Genomic DNA, 23,033 nt, shown 5'->3' on the forward strand with positions numbered 1-23,033 from the left:
TCAGCAAATTTTCACAGACAAAATCTAGTCATTTCAATAAAAATCCATGAGATCACGTAAGGGCAAAAGCTTTCACCACACAGATTTCACAATGCAGATTTTCACGTTAACCAGTAGAAAGCTGTTTGGTTTGAAAGTGACTTCTGTTTGAACTATGCTTCATATATTTCTACAATAATGACAAACAGACAATGGACCTTTTTTTGACATGAAATTTCAGCAAAATTTCACTAATTACACCGGACCTTTACACAGAAGAACGTAAGTCATACAGGTTTGGAACAACATGACAATGTTCATTTTAGATTGAACTATTCCTTTAAGTGCCATGCCTGAAATAAATAAACTTTGTGTTTTTTCACAGAGCGCCTGAAAATGCTCTTAGTCCAGTCTGTCATTTAGCACCTCAGCATGTGCTTAATGTTCTGTCTTTTCCATGTCCTTACATTCATGCTCTTTAAATATTCCAGCCAGTGTTTTGAAACGAGGACCCCAGTCACAGAGATTTCTGTAATCCTCCTTGGGTTCAAGCACCCAGGACTCAATGGAACTGAGAGACTCGGCCACCGATCCCTCTCCCTCATATGCATACATGACCAGAGAGTCATATGGAGGTGTTGAGTTCTCCAGAAGACAGTGATGGATGTAGGCTTGGATGTCCTCGCTGTCCTCGTTGGACATACACGCACTAGCCCGATCGGGCTCATCCACTGATCTTATTTTTTGCAGCTGTGCCGTCTCTTTGATGCCTTTGGGGTTGCGTAACGTACCTATGTCAAAGGCCTGGGTGTCCTCTTCCCCACCTCCCTCATCGTCATAGTGGATCACATTGTCCCGGATGTCCTCTTTAGACGACATCAGAGTGTCCTTCTTCTTGTGTTTTCTCAGGCCCATATAGAGCACCACCATCACTACAAAACACCAGAGGCGCATAATTTGTTTTGTGGTGTAATACACGTTGACATACATACAGTACAGGACCTTTAAGTGACAACAAACTAGTGAAAAAAAGGGGTTGTCACATGTTCCGGAGCCATTAGCTGATTTATTTTTTGTTCTGATGTGGGTTTTCAAAACGGGACTAAAGAGAATGGCAGCCCGAGGGTAGCCATAATGCAGTTTTGACATGCTGTCTGTCACCATCGAACTGCCTCGGTTGTGTGAGAGGAGGGGAGGTAGAGGTAGTTCCCTCCTCAGAGGCAGACAGCGCTCGCTTGCCCCACTCCACTCAAAGAAAGATGCGAGAAAGAAAAAGACAGGGAGGCACAGGCGCTGCTGCGAGAATTACAGATTAGAAGCTTTCTGAAGAAGCAGAGGGGGACATTTGGCTTAATCAACCTGCATGTTTTATTAGGGGAAGGTTTTCTCATTTTGTTATTTTCTAGTCTTTTAGAATATAATATGTATTATCACATTCAAATCATTGTTTCTGCATCAGCTCCCCCAAGTGGTTGCCGTATAAAGGAATCTGTCTTTTCTGCAATGCTGGCAAATGAAAATATCAAGTCAGAGCACATCACTTCACTGCACTGTCACTGTCTGCTACAGAATTCACTTACCTAGTACTTATTGCAATAGAGAGCTTTTATTGCAATTCTACCTCAGGAGTTCCTCAGTACTCTTGTCCCATTACTCTCTCGCTCTTTTTTTTTTGGCATACAGAAGCTTGTTTTTTTTAAATTGTTCTTATTATAAAGATGATTCCACATTCTATACTTTATGTATACTTTATATTATATGGGTGTTTCTGTTACTATGGGCACTTTGGCTTTTATAAACATTTTGCATATCTTTTCATACCCTTACTACTTTATTTCATTTGTCTACTAACAATGTCCAGGAGTACATTTACATGCATCACAGAAAAAAAAAAAAGGTAATTTTCTTCTGTGATGAAAATGTCATTATTTCCCCAAAAGGGTTTACAAATACTTTTATTTTTCTATGGCTAATTTCATATGTAGCATTCAATGTATCCTAAATATACACAATTAAAATCATTTTCATGTTTTGCATAATGACAAAATTATAGCTTAATTAAAGTACAATAGAAATATTTGTATAGGTGCCATGATTCTTCTCCAGGTAAAATAAATAATTTTCACACAATGATTATAAAAATGGTTTATAATTTTCACTTTTTATTTACATTATCTAAACATGTAATTCATATTTGGATAATATTTGTATGATTTTAAAATTGTAATATTGAAAGTCTGGGACAAGAGTAACCTATAAAATCTACACTAATCTTCAAGTTTGGGGTCAGTAATGTAAAAATGCATTAAATTGATCAAGTTTCAGTTAAAACATTTATAATGTTTCAATGGACTTCTAAGTCAAATAAATGCTGTTCTTCAGAAAGTTTAAAATTTATCAAAGAATCCTAAAAATGCATCACATGCTACTGTTATCACAAAAATATTAAGCATAACAACTGTTTTCAACATTGATAATAACAAAAATATATATATTTTTGAGAATCAAATCAGCATATTAGAATGATTTCTGAAGGATCACATGACACTGAAGACTGGATTAATGGCTGTTGAAAACAGTAATGCAATTTGAACAGTAATGTAAATTCTGTATAAAGGCATTTGTAAAGTTCTTTGTGAAATAATCTGTTAGTTTTAGTAAAAATAAACCTCTGGGACGTAAAAGTCCCAAAAGTTAAAGAAATACCCATAAATACTTATGTTATTTACTTTTGTTTTGGTTTGCACAATTGTCGGTACTGTTAGTGTCCTGCTATCAGAGCCTAGTCCAAATCAAATGATAAATAAAAATGACATACACAAACATGACTACACAAACATAACCCCTAAGTTTTCTTGTATCTTCTCTATTTATCACATTAAATTAATCAAATGCATATTTCTTTGTCTTTCCAGTGTTCTTTTGGACACAAACATGTCTAACTCACCCAGCAGAATGACAATGCACAGCATTATGGCCATTAGAGCTCCAGTGCTGAGTCCCATGGGAAAGAAGACGGCTTCCGCATTGCAGGAAAGGAGGGAGCCGTCTGTGTCGCAGGTACACACCCGCACCGACACCGTCCCCGTGCTGCTTCGGATTGGGTACCCGCCGTCCTCCACAACGACCGTCACCAGGTACATGCTCTGCTCCAGTCTCTGAAACCCCCCTCTCCTGGTCACCACTCCAGCTGTGTTGTCTGAAATCGAACCCATGAGACCATCAAACTGTCTATAATGCAGATTTAGTGTAGGCCATAAATAATTGTACTTAATGCATGCAAATCTGGATATAATCAGTGATAATGACAGTCATGCTCTCAGGGATCATAACCTGCCATTCCAACATTGCTCCATGGCAGAATATTATGAATTCACGAGCCACTTATGCAGTACAGAGACTGGCCTGATTCCAGAATTAAGAAGAAAAATGGATCCCTTTGAAGTGGAAATAAGTACAGAAAAAAAGTGGTTCTGGTTAAGGGGATAACAAGCTAACATGAGGTACTCCTGGGAAAAGCATGATGTACCTTTTTGAGAAGAGCCTCTGACACAGCTGGAGTCCAAACAAAACTAGGATGCACAACTCTTCAGGCTGTTTTAATCTCAATAGGTATATTTCTTCCAACTATCATTTGCCGTGTTAACTACAGATTTAATATATTGCTTAGGTGGTAGTGTGGCATTGTAGATAAAGTTTTAGGCTCAAACATTCCCAGTGTGTTCTGCAAGCAGTGGCATGCAGGGGGTGGGGGGAGTCGAGCTCCTGTCCCTTTAATCGCTGACACTAAAATGCCCCTTTGGTCCGAACTAGGTGCCCCCGGACTGCGATTTCAAAGGGCTCTACACGATCCCAGCCGAGGAATAAGGGTCTTATCCAGCAAAATGATCTGTCATTTTCTAAAAAAAATAAATAAGTATATACTTTTTAACCACAAATGCACGTCTTGCACTAGCTCTGCGATGCACGTCCACAAATTCACGCATGACGTAATCACGTTGGAAAGGTCACGCGCGGCGGCACGGTTACTTCGTTTGAGTACTCCGGTTCAAAAAGATAGGGTAGGGCGAAAAACCTTATCTCATTTTCTCTTCCATCTTCAAAATCGTCCAACATCATTTTTTTAAAATTATTTTGTAAAGGTCATTTAATTTCTTTGCGACTGAAGAAAGAAATACATGAACATCTTGGATGACATGGGGGTGAGTAAATTATCAGGAAATTTTTATTCTGGAAGTGAACTAATCCTTTAATGTCTCCTTTGTCTAACACACCCATTTCAGGTGTTGGAGCATATATACATAGATGCCACATTCAACCATTCCAGACACTTCATTGCATCCGCCATCTTGGAACAGTCAACGTGTCATCACTCACAATCAATGACTTTTCCAAGTTGCAGATGCACAGTCAACTTGCTCTTGAGTCTTTGACCGTTCCAGTATGACAGAAGGCTTACATATAGCGGTCCATAAAAACTGCTAATGAGGCATCTATGTGTGTGTGTGTGTGTGTGTGTGTATTTATTTATATGTATATATACATACATGTAAGTTCCAGATAACAAACTATACTAACCATTATGCTGAATAAAAATATCCACAAATCAGAGAATCATGGCAAACAAATCAGGATAAAAGAGATCTCAGCAATGACTGCCCTCTCCATGCAATAAAGCAATCTGATTGTCAGTCAGTGGGGTCAGTAAAATTAGTTTTTTTAAAGGTATTTTAGAATATCCAAGGCTGCATTTATTTGACCAAAAATACTGCCAAACATTAATATTGTGAAATATTAAAATTTTAAATAACTTTTTTTATATTTGAATGTTTCTTTTTTTTTTTTTTCCTGTAATGGCAAAGCTGAATTTTTAGCAGTCATTTCTCCAGTCTTCAGTCACATGATACTTCAGAATTTGTTCTAATATGCTGATTAGCTACTTAAGAAACATTTCTTAGTATTATCAATGTTGAAAATAGTTGTGCTGCCTAATATTTTCGTGGAAAACAAGATACTATTTTTTTCAGGATTCTTTGATGAACAGAAAGTTCAAAAGAACAACATTTATTTGAAATAGAAACATTTTGTCTTTACTGGCACTTTTCATCAATTTAATGCATCCTATGCTATAATTAGTAATAATTTCTTAAAAAAATAAAATAAAAATAAAATAAAAAATACCCCAAAACTTTTGAATGGTAATGTATATTTTTTTACTTGAAATCAATGGTAATAGTGTGCTACATCTTGAAGCTGATTGATTTTGTTTATGGCTTAGAATTATTTATAGAATAATATTTTGAAATCCCTAAGGAAAAAAAAAATAACGGGAAAATTTATTCCGGAAAACTCTCCTGTTAGATTCTATTTGCAGTCAGCAAGTAAAAGTCGGCATGATTTGTTACCAAGTGGGTTATCAAACAGGGTGGCACCCATGCAGCGTCCTGCTCCATGTAAAAAAAAAACATATTTTATTAGGCTACGGATATTTTAAAACGAGGAAACAATTACTGAGTGCATGTTTAATTCTGCCATAATTCAGTTATACACACACACACACACACACATATATATATATATATATATATATATACACACACACAAATTTTAAGCATTTAAGTCAGTTTAGCCCATCCTCTTTGATTCAAGTGTCTAGCCAAGTGTTTCTTATGACCCAGAGGAAATAGAAAATAGTTTTAAATCAAGCATGAAAATACAGCAGGGTAGGTGCTTGCTGGTCTGATGGTGAGGGTTTTACTTGGCGCTCATAGCACTGAGTCAACACGCTGAGATGTGCTTGTCCTCGCCTGGAAGGTCAACTGACCCCGTCATGAGGGGTTTGTTACGCCTGGGCAACTGGGGGATTTCTCTTGACAAGGTAGGAGCCATTAAAGCACACCTGCCTTTTTGGCTGTGTAGCCCTGAGTGACCCTGTCTCTGTGAATCACAGTTGATGATATTCATGTGCTGAGAACACTGGGGACGGAGCTTGGGAGCAGGCAGCGAGGCTGTAGGCGTCTGAATGGATCACGCAACAATGTGCTGCTCTGGGATGCGTCACAGCACTAGTTTGGGTAGCTTAGAGTTTGTTCTCCCGGTAGATACTTTTATATACAATATATATACTACATATGTTCTTTGAGTAACATGGCCTAAAAATCTCTTCTAGTACAACATCATAGCAACAGCTGATAAATAAACATATTGCACCTTTAATTAAAATAACATTACAGGTGATTTTATATTTAAGCAAATTTACTGTAAACATGTTTCTGAATATAAGCCTATAGGTCTATTGACTTGAAAATGAGTCTATAGACATTCAGTTGAAAATAATCTCAATATATTTCCTTAAAGGGATAAATCACCCAAAATGAAGAAAAAAAAAAATTATTTTGAGAATGAATGAATGCAAAATAAAATAAAATAAAATAATACAAAGTCAGTGTGGACCAGAGTTGTTTTGGAACCCAATTTCTTTCATTACATTAACTAAAAGATTTGAAACCTTCTTTAAATTATCTTTTTTTTGGGTTCAGCAGAAGAAAAAAAAGTCACACAGGTTTGGAACATCTTTGTGGAACTAAATGATGAATACATTTAAATCTACAGACAACTTTGTAGTTGTAGCAGCATTTCATTTGCAATTCAGCTTAGTGTAAAAAAATATTTTTGATCACTTAATAAATCAAATTTCTTATCAATGCTTGTGCTGCTTAACATTTTTGTGGAAACCATGATACATTGTTTTTAAGATTATTTGATGAACAGACATTTCAAAAGAACAGCATTTATGTAAAATATTAATCTTTTATAAAATTATAAATGTCTTTACTGTCACTTTTGTTCAATTTAATGCATCTTTGGCTGAATAAAAGTAATAATTTATTTTTAAAAAATTACCCCAAACTTTTGAACGTGTTTTGTGTGTAATAATGCATATTTCATACTTTTTTTACTTAAACAGAAATGGTGTGATTGGTTTATAGCTTAGAATTCTTTACATAATAATATTTTGACATCCCTAAGGAAAAAAAAAAAAAAGGGAAAATACTTTTGGAAAACGACCACTAAACACAATTTCATGTTTGGGTGAATTATACCTTTAAGCGATTAGTTATGTAATGACTTATATAATTTATATATAGATATATATATATATCTTTCCAACTTACTTCCATAGTCCCTGATTGTGAAGTTTCTGTTCCTGGTCTGTGAAGGAGATTTGAAGTAGAATCGGTGCTCTACAGCAGGAATGTCTCTGTCTGTAGCGCTGATGATCTGAATCACCTAGAGAACAGATACAGAACAGCCAACTGAATAAAACACCACAGAAAGAGCTTGCATATTTCGTAAAAGCACTTATAGTGTTGAAAAGACAACAATAGACTGTTTGATTGACAGAGCTGACATGCTTGACTCATCAAACCTCAAAGGGATCATTTGAGGTTGCTGACTGCCTTTATGACTCAACCACATGGGGTGGAACTTACAACTGGTGCACTGTCAACTCCATAGACTTCTGATGACAAAGTTAAGCATTCTGAGAGAATGACAGGATTTATCATGACAGAGAAAAATATCTAGTACTCCATCCCCTTAGCATATTTTCATATTATATTATACTTATACTTTCTTACTATAAATGTGGGCAAATAAATGTTACTTCCCATGCACTAGAACCACCAAGAACTGCAAATGTAATGATTGGTTTCAAACAGGTTCAACACTTTAACCAATCTTTCATTGGTTGGACAAACAGCTGAGCCAATGTTGTTGTGTCTTGCTGGTTAGCATTTACATTTCAAAGGCAGCTGTCTCTGCATATTTAATTGGGAAAAAGTTTTAAACTTGAAAACATACCCACACAATTTTTACACATTTGTTTGTATTAATATTAATCATGAATATTTTTTTCTTGTCAGTCATTAAATGTCAATAATAGATCATTCATGAAAAAGTAAAAATTACAGCCTCCAAAAATATATATATATATTTTTTTTTTCTTTTGAAGTTTGTAAGATTTAAATTACTTTTTTGTATTTGTATTAATATTTATCATGAATATTTATTACTGTCAGACTTTTAGTAAATACTAATAAAATGATTATGAATAAATTTAAATAATCCAGCTTTAAGATTTACACATTTCATTTGTATTGAGAGATTTCCATTAACTTGAAATGAGTAATATTTAAATACTATACATATTCAGAATAGATGCGCAAATTAGAAATGAATAAAAACGATACACTTCTAAAACCTACAAATCAAAATTCATAAGTTTTAAACGATACAGTTTGTTAAATGCCAAAGCAACTACATTTGTGCTAGCATTGATTGATTTATTTGTATACTTAGCTAAATTAAGCGTATTTAAATACATTTAAACCATTTGCTTAAAGGGGTCATATGATGCGATTTCAATTTTTCCTTTCTCTTTGGAGTGTTACAAGCTCTTGGTGCATAAAGAAGATCTGTAAAGTTGCAAAGACTAAAGTCTCAAATCCAAAGAGATATTCTTTATAAAAGTTAAGAGTCAACCACGCCTACCTAAAACAGCTCGTTCTAACACGCCCCCACATACCTACGTCACAATGTGGGAAGATTTGCATAACACCGCCCAAATGTGCACGCAAAGAAAGAAAGCGTGGTTTCAGGAACAGCAGTAGTGTTGATAAAGCCATGTCAGGGAGACGGTGTGTGTTTCAGTGCGAAAGCAAAAGCACTTTATTTGGCCTTCCGGAAGTAGATGCAATTAGGAATCATTGGTTAAGATTTAGTTACAACAGAACAGCACAACCCAGATGTTCGAATTAGTGCAACGCATTTTATGGACGACAGTTTTTTGAACCTAGAAGAGTACAAAGCTGGCTGTGCAAAAAGGCTATTTAGCACTTGTTGTTTGTCATTTCTCCGATCACAAATGCAGACATGCAACGATGCAACGCAATGTGTAAAAAGACAGTAAAAGTCATTATAATCCGTAATTATGTCCCCACTGGATGCAACAAATGCCTCGTTTATAATGGATTTTTCTGGTTTTGTCTCGTCGCTCCGGCCAGACAGGGCATCACAATATGGTAAGGGGCGTAACATTTCCGTCACACACTTGAGGTATTCGGCCAATCACAATGCACTGGATAGCTGGCCAATCAGAGCACACCTCGCTTTTCAGACCGATGAGCTTTGTAAAAATCAACGCGTTTCAGAAAGGCAGGGCATAGAGGAGAAACAATAATGTACAGTATGTGGAAAATAATGTGTTTTTTGAACCTTAAACCGCATAAACACATTTCATTACACCGAATACACAAAATAATGTTCTTTTTAGCAACATCATATGACCCCTTTAAATACTTTGTCAGGAATTTTTCTTAGTACTGTGTAACTGCATGTAACTTGATTAAGTATTGCTCCCCCATTAAAATTGCATATATTCGTCTTCAAGGGTTTGTGCTGATCAGCTGACTGTCTTTAGTAAATTCTGAAAAGTCTTTGTTGTGTCATTTATTTAGTACATTTCTACATATAAGCAAGGGAACCAGAGGCTTCATGCCCATTCATGTGCCCCCTCAGATTTCCGAGCCAAGTGAATTTTGAATGCAGCTTCCAAAAGACAAAAAATAGCCGAATAATATTTTTTTATATTTGATATAATTACACCGGTGTGATTAGAACGTTCAGTGCGTCATATCACCAGCCGCCGAATTCAAATCTGTGTTCGCTGGCTGGCGTTGAGCCAGATACAGATTTTTTTATGTGTAGTTAATAGATTACACTAGTCTACTTTTCCCATCACCATTTATTGATTAAATAACATAATCTATAAAGGTGCAAAACGCATTTACTTACACATATTTGAGAATTGAGATATTTCCTGATATAGGTAACACGTTTGGAAATATTTCGAATAAAAAGGAAAAAAATAAAATAAAACACAAACCTATATCAGTTATACAGTGCTATCGTGCCCCCTCAAAAATCATGAGTGCATGATGCCCCTAAAGGGAACTACACTCTCTGGTATGAAAGACTGAATATGGAGACACTGATAGGCAGCGTTGTACTGGGAGTAGCTCTCTTTCAGCATGAAAGGAGAAGATCAAGGCACAGTTCTCTCACATTAATTCACTGCAACACCCAACAACAGGCCCAAAAACTCAAATTGAAGCACAGGTAGTTATTCACACATATGCACACACACACACACACACACACACTTACCTGTCCTACTTTTGCTTTTTCACAAACAAACGTCTCATATACAAAGGCAAGTTCTGGAGGAAACTCATTGACATCCAGCACCTTGATTGTGACAGTAACTTTGCTGGACAGCAGGGGGTTGTCTGAAAGATCAAACAAAATATTGTCAGTGAATCAGATCAGTGAAAACTTTGTTGTTGTGGCTTTTCATTAGGAAATCAGCTTGATGCAAAATAATTTACTTATTTATTTGGTCTCTTGACAAATCTCTTATTTTAACTGGATTTTATTGATGATTTTTTTTCTTTTCTTTTTTTAGCCAGTATGAGTGATGCACTGCTGTATTTTCATTCTTGTCCACTAGATGGGGATGCAATCTTTAGAAATGTGTTCAAGCGACTGGTATAAACGTTTATCCCCATTTCAATCTACAGTTATATTATGGATGTAAACTTGCTTGGTTATCTAGGCTGGTCATATTGTATCTGTGCATCTGGGTAAAACACAATCCATCATACTTACTAACTTTTGTTGCTACAACAGTGACGTTGTGTTCTGTATTTCTCTCTCTGTCCAGGGCTTCACTGACAGACAGAGTTCCTTCAACAGGGTCAATGTCAAAGTGGTTTTCAGAGTCCTTTCTCCACTCAACTGAATATCTACAAACCAATTCATCAAAGACAACAACAACAAATAAATGGATCAACCACATTGAATGTATCATTTACAGTTCAAGGAATTTCATTAGGTCTCTGGTGAAGATTAAAATTAGAACTCATACATAAAATGTTTGGTTAATAATTAATTGCAATGCCAGTTACAGAAATACCTACATTTTTCAGAGTTTAATGAACATCTTTTAAAAAGATCCAGTAGTTCACACAAAAATGAAAATTATGTCATTATTTACTTGTACAAAATAAGATTTTAACAGCCAAACAGTTTTGGTGTCCATTGACTTCCAATGTGTGGAAAAATACACTGAGTCATTTCTCAAAATATCTTATTTTGTTTTTCACAAATAAAAGAAAGTCATGCAGGTTTGAAACGACATTAGGGTGAGTAAATTCATTTTGTGTAGACTATCTCTTTAAGTATCTTTTGTGGGGGCATTCAATAAGTGGCAAGCTGAAAGGTGAAAGCTAATAGTGGGGTCTTTGATAATTCCTAAAGATTTAAATTGTTTGTATATATTTTCAGAACAAATGACTCATTCAGGCTCCTTCTCTGATTTAATGACCCCTCCTGTAGGCTATGCCAGTAGATGGCTACCAGTGAGTGAGTCAGTTTTGAGTCTAATTCATGACTGATCTAGCCCAAAGGATTCAGTGTTTGAGACTTGAATGTAGTTCAGCTCCGTTTGGTCTTGTTCTACTTCTGACTGAATTCCTGACTGGAGAGAGAAAAAACAAAACAAAACAAAAAAACAGAACTATTTCTTATTTCTTTAATTCTCACTTTAATTGTGCATGGGGATACAGAGTGCAATGGTTGGGTTCCTGGAAGAAAAACTTCTCAACTATGAGGTTGTTAGATGGTATATGCTTTTGCTGAAGCCATCAACCTGCATTATTTCACCTTCCCTCATTAAAGCCTTTTTATTTTTGTTTGATTTTTAAATTTGTTCTTGCTTCAAATCAAAGTTTGTAATGTTGTGATTATTATTAGCTGTGATTATTATTGAATTTCTATTACTATTATTTGGTTTTGTTCATGGCTTACAACACTTTAATGAAGACTTTTTAAAAGTTAATAATAATAATAATAATAATAATAATAATAATAGAAAACACATTTCTGGAACCAAGGTCACTGAAAAAGTGGATGGGCAACTGTTGCACTGTATTGCTTGTCAGTCTTCAAAGGTTAAAAAAAAAATAATAATAATAATTAATAAATATATAAACATAAAAACATCAAAATCACATCCTCCTGCTTCAAGGGAGAGACTTCAGTGGCCAACTGCAGAGTACTGACTGAAACTGTTGTTTGCTTAAAATATTTGTTCAGAAACACTGAAAGTCTAGATGATAATGAAAACAAATTTCTGTTGGATTTGCATTGACTTACATACAGCTAATGTAGGTTTAATTGGTTTAATTTCTTTTACAAACTTTCTGAATTTAGTTTTGACTGCCATCTACAGTAGAGCCCTGAAATAAATGAATATTAAAGTAAACTAATTTCCATCAATACATGTCACAAAGTCTAGCTAAATTACTCCATATCCACTGGCACAATGGAAATTTATGATGTCAGACGAGGAAAGTTTGTCAAAAAATAAAATAAAAGCACATTTCCATTATAATTACTGTGCAACTACACAAGCTAAAACTGAATGTGATCACTTTTTTTTTTGCTAGTTTTTGTATTAATACTATATCAATTATTATATATCTAAATAATATTATTAAAATAACTCTAATCATATACATTTGATTAAATACATAAAATCGGTCAATAGATGCTTGATATTGTAGAATAATATTTATACACATTCTGCTTCCTGTCTGTATGTGTATGAGCACTCTTGGTCACTTTGAACTAGTCTGCTACTTTTCAGCCCACTGCTGTGACCTGTCAGTCCTGTGTCTTGTGTTTTCCTCCCCTCACATGCTCCATTATCCAGTTTCTCCCGTGTCTGATTATGTTCATTGTTTCCAGGTGTTCCCTCATTAGTTTCCATGGTTTTTTATTTATTACTCCATTGGTTTCAGTTTTCCCAGATTACCTTCCATGTGTATTTAAGCCCTGTGTTTCCTGAGTCCTGCGTGCTGTCTTATACGTCTATTCCCCCTGCTGTCTGTGTGTGTGTGTGTGTGTGTGCACGTTTTTGTGACAAATTAGGACATACATTTGTATAATGACAAGGGTATGACATAGGTATTACAAGGAGAAGGTGACTTTTCAGGACATTACCCCATGTCCCCACTTTTCAAAACGCATATAAATCACACAGAATGGAGTGTATTGAAAATCTGAAATAGCACAACGTTTCCTGTGAGGGGTAGGTTTAGGGGTAGGGTTGGTGTAGGGCAATAGAATATACGGTCTGTACAGTAGAAAAACCATTACGCCTATGGGATGTCCCCACTTTTCACAAAAACAAACCTGTGTGAGTGTGTGAGTGTGTGAGTGAGTGAGTGAGATGGTAAAATAAAGGCAGTTCCTTGTGAAATTATCCCCCGTCTCCTCGCTCCAACATAGCAGCAGTATCGTGACATGACCTGCAGAGACCCCCGTTTCTTTAATATAAGCTGCCTAGTGGATCTGTAAAGAAAGAGGAAGTCTGCACTTTCCCTGTAGCACCAGACCTTTATCAGGGTTACATTCCTGCCCCATCCTTTCTGTCTCAGGTGTCTCTCTGCCTGCTTTTCTGCTATTCAAGCAAAACCTCAGTGAGAGTTTCAACTGGATTCTTCTAGTAAGTGTTACTGAACTGAAACTGCTGTCAAATCACCCCTTATCAAATATTCCATCTTCTGGTAAAGTTTTATACGTTAGAAATTGAAATAAAGAAAATCTGACTGGAGATGGGCTAAGCATATATATATATATATATATATACAGTATATATACAGTATATATATACTGTATATATAGTTTTTTTTTCTTTTTTTGAAGAATCATGGGTATAATGTAGCTTTTCACCAGCATTTAGCTGTTAAACAGTAATTAAAAATAATAAGTAAAAAAATGCAGCCTTTTAACTCACAGTCTTTTAAAAGTTATCATTAAAAATGTGTTCACGTATGAAGAAAATTAATGGGATTTTTACTTCTGAAACCCTGTTTGTAGAGTGATGAATGATCCAGAAGCTATATAAAATTTTGATCGCACTGTCCAAGAGAGAAAAATAACCCCACCAAAAAAAAACAAACAAAAAAAACGCCTATTTACTTACAAAACTATATTTACATCACTCTATGATTTAAGCATGTATTTAGTGAGGTCACAAGCACAACAATACAGCATTCTATGTGTAAAACAAAGTGTGATATATGCAATAGTAAACAAAAAGTTAATATTGAGTATCTTCAATTTTACAGACAATACTGACAGTTACTTTATGTATTTTTGCTCTGCCATATAGTTCCAAATGAAGTCAATGCAGACAATGAGACATCTGCCATGTCTCGGAGAAACTAACACAGCTGTGGTGTTCCTGAATTAATCCAATTGTTAAATTAATCGTATGGTACAGACAAGCGCAGTGATACAAACACTAAAATGTGCCTTCCACTTTGTTTAATGTCCATCCCACAAAAGGTACTTTGTATGCAACGATAAATAATGACATGATAAATCTGTATATAACAATACATCTAATACAAAATAATTACCAGTCATAGCTGAAAGAGAAAAAAATATTTGAATTCAATTAAAATTAACCTATAAATGCAACACTCAATTTAACAAATAGACGATCCACAGATGTGAAATATTTAACAAGAGCTGAGAGTTTCTAAATTACTACCTCCTCCATTTATGTACCCCATGAAATATTAATATCAAAACAAATGCTTTCATAAAGACAATGCACTTGCACATCAACATTGTAGCTAACACTTTCAGGCATTTAAATGAAGACCTAAAAAAAGCAAATGTGCCACATTAAATAAGCTCCATGCTTGCAAACTGCACCAGAAGTTTGTCAGAGTGGATTGAATCAAAGCAGTGCACACTCTGCTCAAAACAAGATTGCCAAATGGACTGAACCCAAGGGACTACAGGTTTGTTATTGTTTCATGTTGTCTAGTATACTTGGACTTGTTCATGTAGAGTGGTTTTGAAAGGAGTTCCCACAGGACGCTGTGTATATATACATGTATTTGAAGGTGAGGAAAAGTGTGTGTGCTTTGATTTGACCTACATCTGTGTGTGTGTGTGTGGGGGGGTTCTCACATACCTAACAGGACTGTTGCCTACATCTAGGTCCTCAGCTGTGACGGCTCCGACGATGATGCCCACTGGTGTGTCCTCATATGTCTCCATGTTATAAGACAGCCGGCTGAAGACAGGAGGTTCCTCCACATCCAGAACATTCACTTTCACTGTGGCAGTGTCCTTAAAAGGTCCCAAATGTAGGAATCGATGATCAAGAACTGCATTTGAAGCTTCTACTTTAAAGGTGTAGGCTTTTCTGGTCTCGTAGTCCAGACGCTGTAAAATGAATAATGAGACATCATCAGTCTTAAACCCTTTAGGAATTATCTCTGTTTTATTGTCATTTGTGGCAGCAGAGAGGAAGTGATATCAAATTGTTTGTGGCTGCATACTGTCAAAGAATAACAAAACACCACCAACTTTCATAAAACCCATGATCTAAGTAAAAATGCTTTCCATAACAGAGGGCTCGTGCAGAGATCAGACACGAGGGGAACGGAAAGGAAAGGCTGCCGCTCACTCAACTCTGGAATCACAGGAGGGAGAATAGAGGAAGTGTGTGTGTGTGTGTGTGTGTGTGTGTGTGTGTGTGTGTGTGTGTGTGTGAGAGAGAGAGAGATACTTTTTATAATTTATAATAAATGTCTTAGGAAAGGAATGACAAACAAAGCATGACAGTATGGAGCAAGAAAATTTGTTATTTCTCAGATAATAAGAGCGACTGCAGAACACAAATGATAAATCATGTCCTGCTGTTTAGTTTTTCCACTAATAGTTGCCTGATTGCCTGTGCATGATTGTGGCTTGTAAAAATGAACTAAAAATGTTAACCTAGAAATGTGCTTCATGTGCTAACATCTATATTAATTGATTTTATTTGTCTATTTATGTCTCAAATATTATTTACCATTGCTTAATCAACTTCAGAAAATTAGGTTACAACAAAAGGGGGTTAAATAACGCAGAAATGACTATGATAAAAAAAAAAAAGCTTAAGTTAAAAAGACTTAAAAAGGACTTGTTTTGGTCATGACAGTATTCATATTTGCAACAGAAGCTATTCTTGAAGAACATGTTTTTGATAAATCTTCAGCATCTTTATCAACATATTAAAGACAATGAATTATTCATTTTCAGCATGCCTCACACAAATAATTCCAGAATCCAGTGTGTTGATCAGAAAAGAAAACCATTTACTGCACTGGGGTTGGTTAATGACTTTAACCGAGTGTAAAAAGAACAATTTGTCCCAGTTTGTTGCAAGCCAAAAACAATAGACATAAGTCTTCCAGAACAACTTAGGGAATATAAGTCCTCAACAATGTTGAAAGAGACACTTTCATAAAAAAAAAAGATTACAAAGACAACTTACTAAGATTTTTACAAAGAGCTTAGTACTACTTAAAAAGCATCAGCTTTATGTATACACCACACTGCTGTTCTGCAGGAGGTCTTTTCACTGGTGACAGCAAACAAAAATTATGTCTGTCATTTCAAGCTAGCGTTGAGATGCGTGTCTGCCTCGCTGTCTGCAGGCTGAGCTAACCATAGTGCTGACCATGCTGAAAGAATAACAACCTCAGACATGACAGGACAGAGAGCCAGCTGGCCAATCAGAAACACACAGTGGGCCCCTGTATTGCAACTTTTGGACATGTAAAACATGTAGCATTAAAATTTAGCTCACAAATTCTGACCTTAGAGAGAGAATACCATCACTATGACGTTTCAATCTGGTCTACATTATAAAAGCATTAATTTTACATGTCTAAACATGTCCTGTTTCTGTTCTTTGTGTCCTTCTGTGCTTCTATAACAGTCACACTGGACACCTTTAGATGGCACTGTTTATCTAGTCGTTTCAGAGTCTTCTGAGGCTGTTCCTCTGAGAATTAACACAAAGGCCCGTTTCTCTATTTTGGATTCTCTCCACTCAAAAGAGAATTCTAATCAGATGTTAGTCCATATAGTTGTTTTGTTATTCAATACAGTGCACATACCAAAACTTGAATTAATTACCCTACTAATTGACATTTATTCATTAATTCTTAATTGCACTTCTACACTGTAAATTGTGAAGTATTCGAAATCTGTTCTAACTTTGAATTATTGTTTCCTCAAATAAATATAAAGGCATTTTGAAGTTGTTAAGTACATTAAGGCAAAGGGAACCCTCTTTATGTACAATAAAACAACTTTTATTAAGCTACTGATATGACCGGATTCTTCATCTCATATGCATGTACCAAATTTTTCAATACTGTTCATTCTACGGTACGTGCAAAATGTTTTCAATGAGGAAGGATTAATATAATCCCTTATGTTGGAAGACCAAAGTCCACCTTTCAATCATGTTGTTAATATAGAGACAATTATCCTTTCAACCCATTACCTTAGTAGATCCTCTTTATGCTCAAAGCAGCACTGAGCCCATAAAGCCACGAGACCCCAAATGTTCAGCCTCAGTGTTTCAGAAAAGTCCCTGCATAGCAGAGCAGGGGCATGATGGAACAGCTCGTCAAAGAGAAATAAAGGGAGAGGGAAGTCTGTTATTGAGGACAGAGGAAAGAGGGGGCATTGTCATTGACCCTCCTCCATGCCCCACGGTGAGGATCCCTCATATCCATTTCCAGACATTTTTTGGGTCACCAGATATGGCACACCCATTTTGCAATGTAAGGACTATGTCACTTTGTCCTGTGCAGCCTCAGCTTGGGGAATAAAAAAGTGGAAAATAAAAGAGGGAATGAAGGACAGGAAAATATTTTCACTGTACCTTTTATGATCTACTGTTGACGAAAAAAGAGTTTGCAATTTATATATTTGAGGGCTGTTGATTAATAAAAAAAAAAATACAAAATTAATTGCACAGATTAATGTGATTAATTATGATTAGTCAAACATTAAAGTATGTAATGCCATTTCTTACTAAGTACTATGAATGAAGGCCAGTATGACCAATACCAAAAATGACAATTATTTATAAATTATTTGTTACATATTCAATGAAAAAATTATTCACAGAAATATGAATACACAAACACACACACATAGTAGATGTAGTATGTCTAATATTAACATTAATTACAACTTATAATAAAAAAAAGTGTTAAAGGACTGCACATTGATCCAAATTTAACTCCGTAAGGACATTCTATACTGGTTTGAAGTTGCTGACAAACTTAAATTTCCTTTTGTACCTTTTCATTGAAAGTTAGATTTAGGCCTATATTGGTAACACTTTAGTTTAGGGTCCAATTCTCACTAATAACTAGTTGCTTATTAGTATACGTATATAGCATATGCTGACATAATGTTAATCATTTTAATCCTCCATACCAGTGTGTTTTGGTCCTGTTTTCATTTTTAGTTCCTAAAACTGCATTCAATTGTACTGAATCATGTTGATGCTTTACACTTTTTTTTTTTTTGACTAATTTGGTCCACATGACATTTTCATTTTCTATGGAAAACAAATATATATGTTTGCAGTCTTTGCAATCATATCCTTCAGTGGAAGTTTTTATTCACCAGCACAACTAAGAGAAACATCACACTTTATTTTAAGGTCAAATTCTCACCATTAACTAGTTTCTTATTAGCATGCATATCACTAGCATATTGGTGGTTTATTTGTATTTATAAAGCACATATTAATGCCTTATTCTTGACTATATTTTACATCCCTTAATGCTACTCCATACCTAACCATCTGTAGGGATTTGATGAACAGGACTGTGATATGCCACTGAATCAACTCATCATGAGGCTCTGGATTAATCTAATCAAGAGATGCCACAGAGATCTTTTGTATGAGGACTGAAAATACCGCGTGATGCCTCGTGATCCAATGAATAGAAACCAGTGTAGACACAGGAAGTAAATTAACGAGTGCCCTCAGGCCTGTGACCACGGGAGCCAGACGTGACTAACACATGACTCCCATCACATCTGCTTCCTGAAACCCCAACGGACCCGAGAAAGTTAATAGTAAGAACAGGTCCCCAAACTAAACTGTGACCTATGTTACATAATAGTTTATCTAACATTCTATTTCTAGTGCTAGTGCTTTTTAAATGGCAAAAAGTAATGACACCAAAGTGTACCATATTTGTGGAATGTGCCATGAAACAAAGCATAGCCCCCTATTGCTTTCATATTCTTCATATGCATCTCTCCATCTGCTCGAGAGAGAGATGAATAGCAGCAGTGGACTGTCCACAGACTACACTAGCTTTGAGTAATGAAGGAGTAACCGCTCTACTCCCTGAAGGATAAGAGCACACCAGCCTCATCCGCACGCCTTTACAAAGGCATTTGTTTCAGCTAAGCAATTATAGCACAGCCAGCAAGTCTGTGATTGGCCACGTAACAGGGCATCTGAGAGGATTTCTACTTGTCACATCACATCAAAAGATAGATGTTCTGATTGCCATGGGTGCACTCAGTTATTCATGTCCACTAAATATAAAACTATTGGGCTCTATCTTGGGGGAACTCAAACAATTTTGAAATCCCCTGAGAGGTCAGCACCCGCAATACATTTCTTTTTTCACATGTTGGCAAAACAGGAATGGGAAAACAATGTTCTAAGGACATCCACAAAGCACATAATGAATTGATAAGTCCAAGAGCAGGCATTGCATTTTGTGGGTCAAGCATTCGCGCTTTTATGGCTTTATGCATTATTCATTCGGGATGCTATGGATGGCCATCCAATAATAATATATGACTCACCTCGGAGCAAACACACACGAGCCTCTGAATGAAAGAGCAAGAGGGGTTATTGCTATCATCCTTGGATTCACGTGTGTTTGAAAAAGAGATGCAAATGGCATTGTGATTTGCATCTGATGTCATCCAACCTTAGCTAGCAAATAAATATTGCCTAAATAAACATCCAAATACTGTCAAATAATTTACTTACTGTGCAGTAAAGGAGCTCCTGTTTCATGTACAATATTGCATAAGCTACATATGGAACTGTGCTATATTCACTCACTTTTGCTTAAAGAACTTTAAATTAAAATTATACTATCATTAAAGGCAGGGTATGTGATTTTTCAAAAACACTTTAGAAAACTGATTCGGGCCGAATAGCAAAACAAACTTGTAGCCAATCAGCAATAAGGGGCGTGTCTACTCATGATGTGGAGCAGAGAGCTTTCAGTGCATGGGACGGACATTAGCTGAGCGGAGCGACAGAAAGATAGAGATGGCGGATAAAAAAACAAAAGAGGAAAACGTCTGCGTTACAAAAGGAGGATTTGTAAAGAAGAATGTCAGAGGATTTCGATGTAAACCAAGAGGAGACTGATTTTCCTTTGCTAAAGTAAGGAGACTTTGCTTCCTTTGCTTCTGTAAACAAACGTTGGTTTTCACCAGACTCACCGGCGCATGCGCAACGCTGAACTCATACGTCATCCGCCCGGAGGTCATGGCGAAATGTTTTTTAAAATTACTTTATTTTAGATAATTAAAGGGTTAGTTCAGCCAAAAAGGAAAATTAGCCCATAAATTACTCACCCTCAAGTCATCCTAGGTGTATATGACTTTCTTCAATGCATTTTTGTAAGAAAAATAACCATTTTTAAAACGCAATAATCTAATAATTTAAATCTTAATAATTTAATCTAGCTTGCGCTCTCTGTTGTACACGGTAGCAGCTCCGGGAGGATGACGTAAGATGGCGGCGTTGTGCCTGTGCCGCTCAGAAGTGCCGAACGCGGAAGTGCAGGGGAGAGATCAAAACAAAACAATGGTCATAACCAATTTTAACTTTTTAAGTTATAGAGACTGAACTTGGTTTAATTTTTTACGTTTTTTTTAATTGAAGTAGGTAAAAATTATTTACAGTGTAATAGTCTTCTCCTCTCATTCATGTTCTTATATACTGTATTTAAATATGATGCATCAAAACAACAGAGGAAATGAAATCAGGTTTGGAACGACCATCCCTTTAATGCAAAATGTCTATGTATTGCTACACGTAAAAACAAAATAAATATTAAAACTATAAAATGTAAATAATAAATACATGTACACTACTGTTCAAAGGTTTGGGGATAGTAAGATTTTATAAAGGAAATTAATAATATTATTTAGCAAAGACACATTAAAATTGATAAAAAGTGAAAGTAAAGACATTTATAATGTTACAAAAGATTGTTATTTCTAATAAAGGCTGATTTTTTATATTTCTATTCATCAAAGAATCCTGAAAAAAAAGTGGATCATGGTTTAAAAAAAAAAGCAGCTGTTTTCATCATTGATAATATTAATACATGTCTCTTGAGCAACAAATACGCATACTAGAATGATTTATGAAGCATCATGTGACACTGACGACTGGATAAATGGTTGCTGAAGCTTTGCAATCACAGGAATAAATTGCATTTTAAAATATATTAAAGTGAAGTGAAGTGACATGTGGCCAAGTATGGTGACCCATACTCGGAATTAGTGCTCTGCATTTACCCATCCAAAGTGCACACACACAGCAGTGAACACACACACACCGTGAACACACACCCGGAGCAGTGGGCAGCCATTTATGCTGCGGCGCCCGGGGAGCAGTTGGGGGTTCGGTGCCTTGCTCAAGGGCACCTCAGTCGTGGTATTGAAGGTGGGAGAGAGCGCTGTACATTCACTCCCCCCACCTACAATCCCTGCCGGTATGAGACTCGAACCCACAACCTTTGGGTTATGAGTCCGACTCTCTAACCATTAGGCCACAACTTCCCCTATTGTAATAATATTTCATAATATTACTGTTTTTACTGTATCTTTCATCAAATAAATGTAGTCTTGGTAAGCATAAGAGACATTTTTCAAAAATATAAAGAATGTTACTGACCCCAAACTTCTGAACATTACTGTAATTATAAAAACACAGTCTAATCTCTTTTTTTTTCTTTTTGAGACTAAAAATGACTACAAGAAGCCATATTCTACCTTTTTCAGTATGACTGTTCCCTCATGAGTGTTCTTATTGCTGTAAATATCAAACATGGAGCCCCCGTCACCAGGAATGATACTATATTCCACTTCAGCATTCTTCCCAGAGTCCAGATCATGAGCTTTGACCCTCCCCACCGACGAGCCCACAGGTGAAGATTCAAGAACACGCAGGTGAAAGATACCTGTCGAGATTCACAAACACCTTTATCAGTGATCAAACTCTCCCCTCAGTATTAGTTGTAAGACTCTACATTTAGAAATTACTCTGAGAGGTAGTTAACAATAATCATCCACTAATCACTTCAGCAGCTCTGGAGGAAAATGCTAGAATGCTAATCACATTTGTAAATTCAACCATATTCAGTTGTTTGTGTTTGGCAAGAGCCCTTGAGGACTTAATCATGGCCAATTGTAAATCTGAAGTTCTTCTCAGGTCATGCATTACTGTTCAGTCCCTGTTTTGAAGATAGCCCCTCTTTGTTATCAGTGCCAGCCATTAAGCGAATTAAACAATTCAAATAATGGACTCATGTTTAAGTTTTCCAAAGAGCAAAGCAAATATGAAACCCGATTCAATTCACATTAAGATAAACCCCAGGGATAAACTGCTGCTGATATAGAAATGCTGGCAGAATAGTGTAAGCTTTATTGCACTCTATAATGATTCCTTCATGTCTAGAAACAGCTGCTTTTTAACATACTTTTAGAAAACCGTGGTGGGTTGTCGTTGACATCACGGAGAGTGATATTGATGGTTGTGGTCCCAGCTAAGCCCCCAAGCTGGCCACCCATGTCCTTAGCCTGTATGACCACCTGGTACATTTCTTTAACCTCCCTATCCATGTTGGGTAAGGCAACTCTTATGATCCCTGATGCAGAGAGAGAGAGAAATAGAGAGCATGTGAGAACATACTGTATACATTTTACCATAAACTGATAGAGATTTAATATCAGATAAGTAAATAATGCAAAAAAAAATAAATGTAATACTAATAAATATA

At 36.0% G+C, this 23,033-nt stretch overlaps 1 protein-coding gene across 1 annotated transcript; it reads right to left on the bottom strand.

The window, feature by feature from the left end:
* Positions 1-246: 246 nt before the first annotated feature.
* On the bottom strand, positions 247-22,875 carry LOC107706948 (cadherin-12-like). The gene is made up of 8 exons (XM_016510798.1): positions 22,734-22,875; positions 22,027-22,214; positions 15,095-15,348; positions 10,708-10,844; positions 10,207-10,328; positions 7,155-7,269; positions 2,927-3,178; positions 247-911 (listed from the first exon to the last, which is right to left on the bottom strand). The coding sequence occupies exons 1-8, from the start codon at positions 22,873-22,875 to the stop codon at positions 418-420; spliced, it is 1,704 nt and encodes a 567-aa protein (XP_016366284.1). The 3' UTR covers positions 247-417.
* Positions 22,876-23,033: the final 158 nt, after the last annotated feature.

This window comes from Sinocyclocheilus rhinocerous, unplaced genomic scaffold, assembly GCF_001515625.1.
Source record: "Sinocyclocheilus rhinocerous isolate Xijiao unplaced genomic scaffold, SAMN03320098_v1.1 scaffold4461, whole genome shotgun sequence".
Taxonomy (NCBI): Eukaryota; Metazoa; Chordata; class Actinopteri; order Cypriniformes; family Cyprinidae; genus Sinocyclocheilus; species Sinocyclocheilus rhinocerous.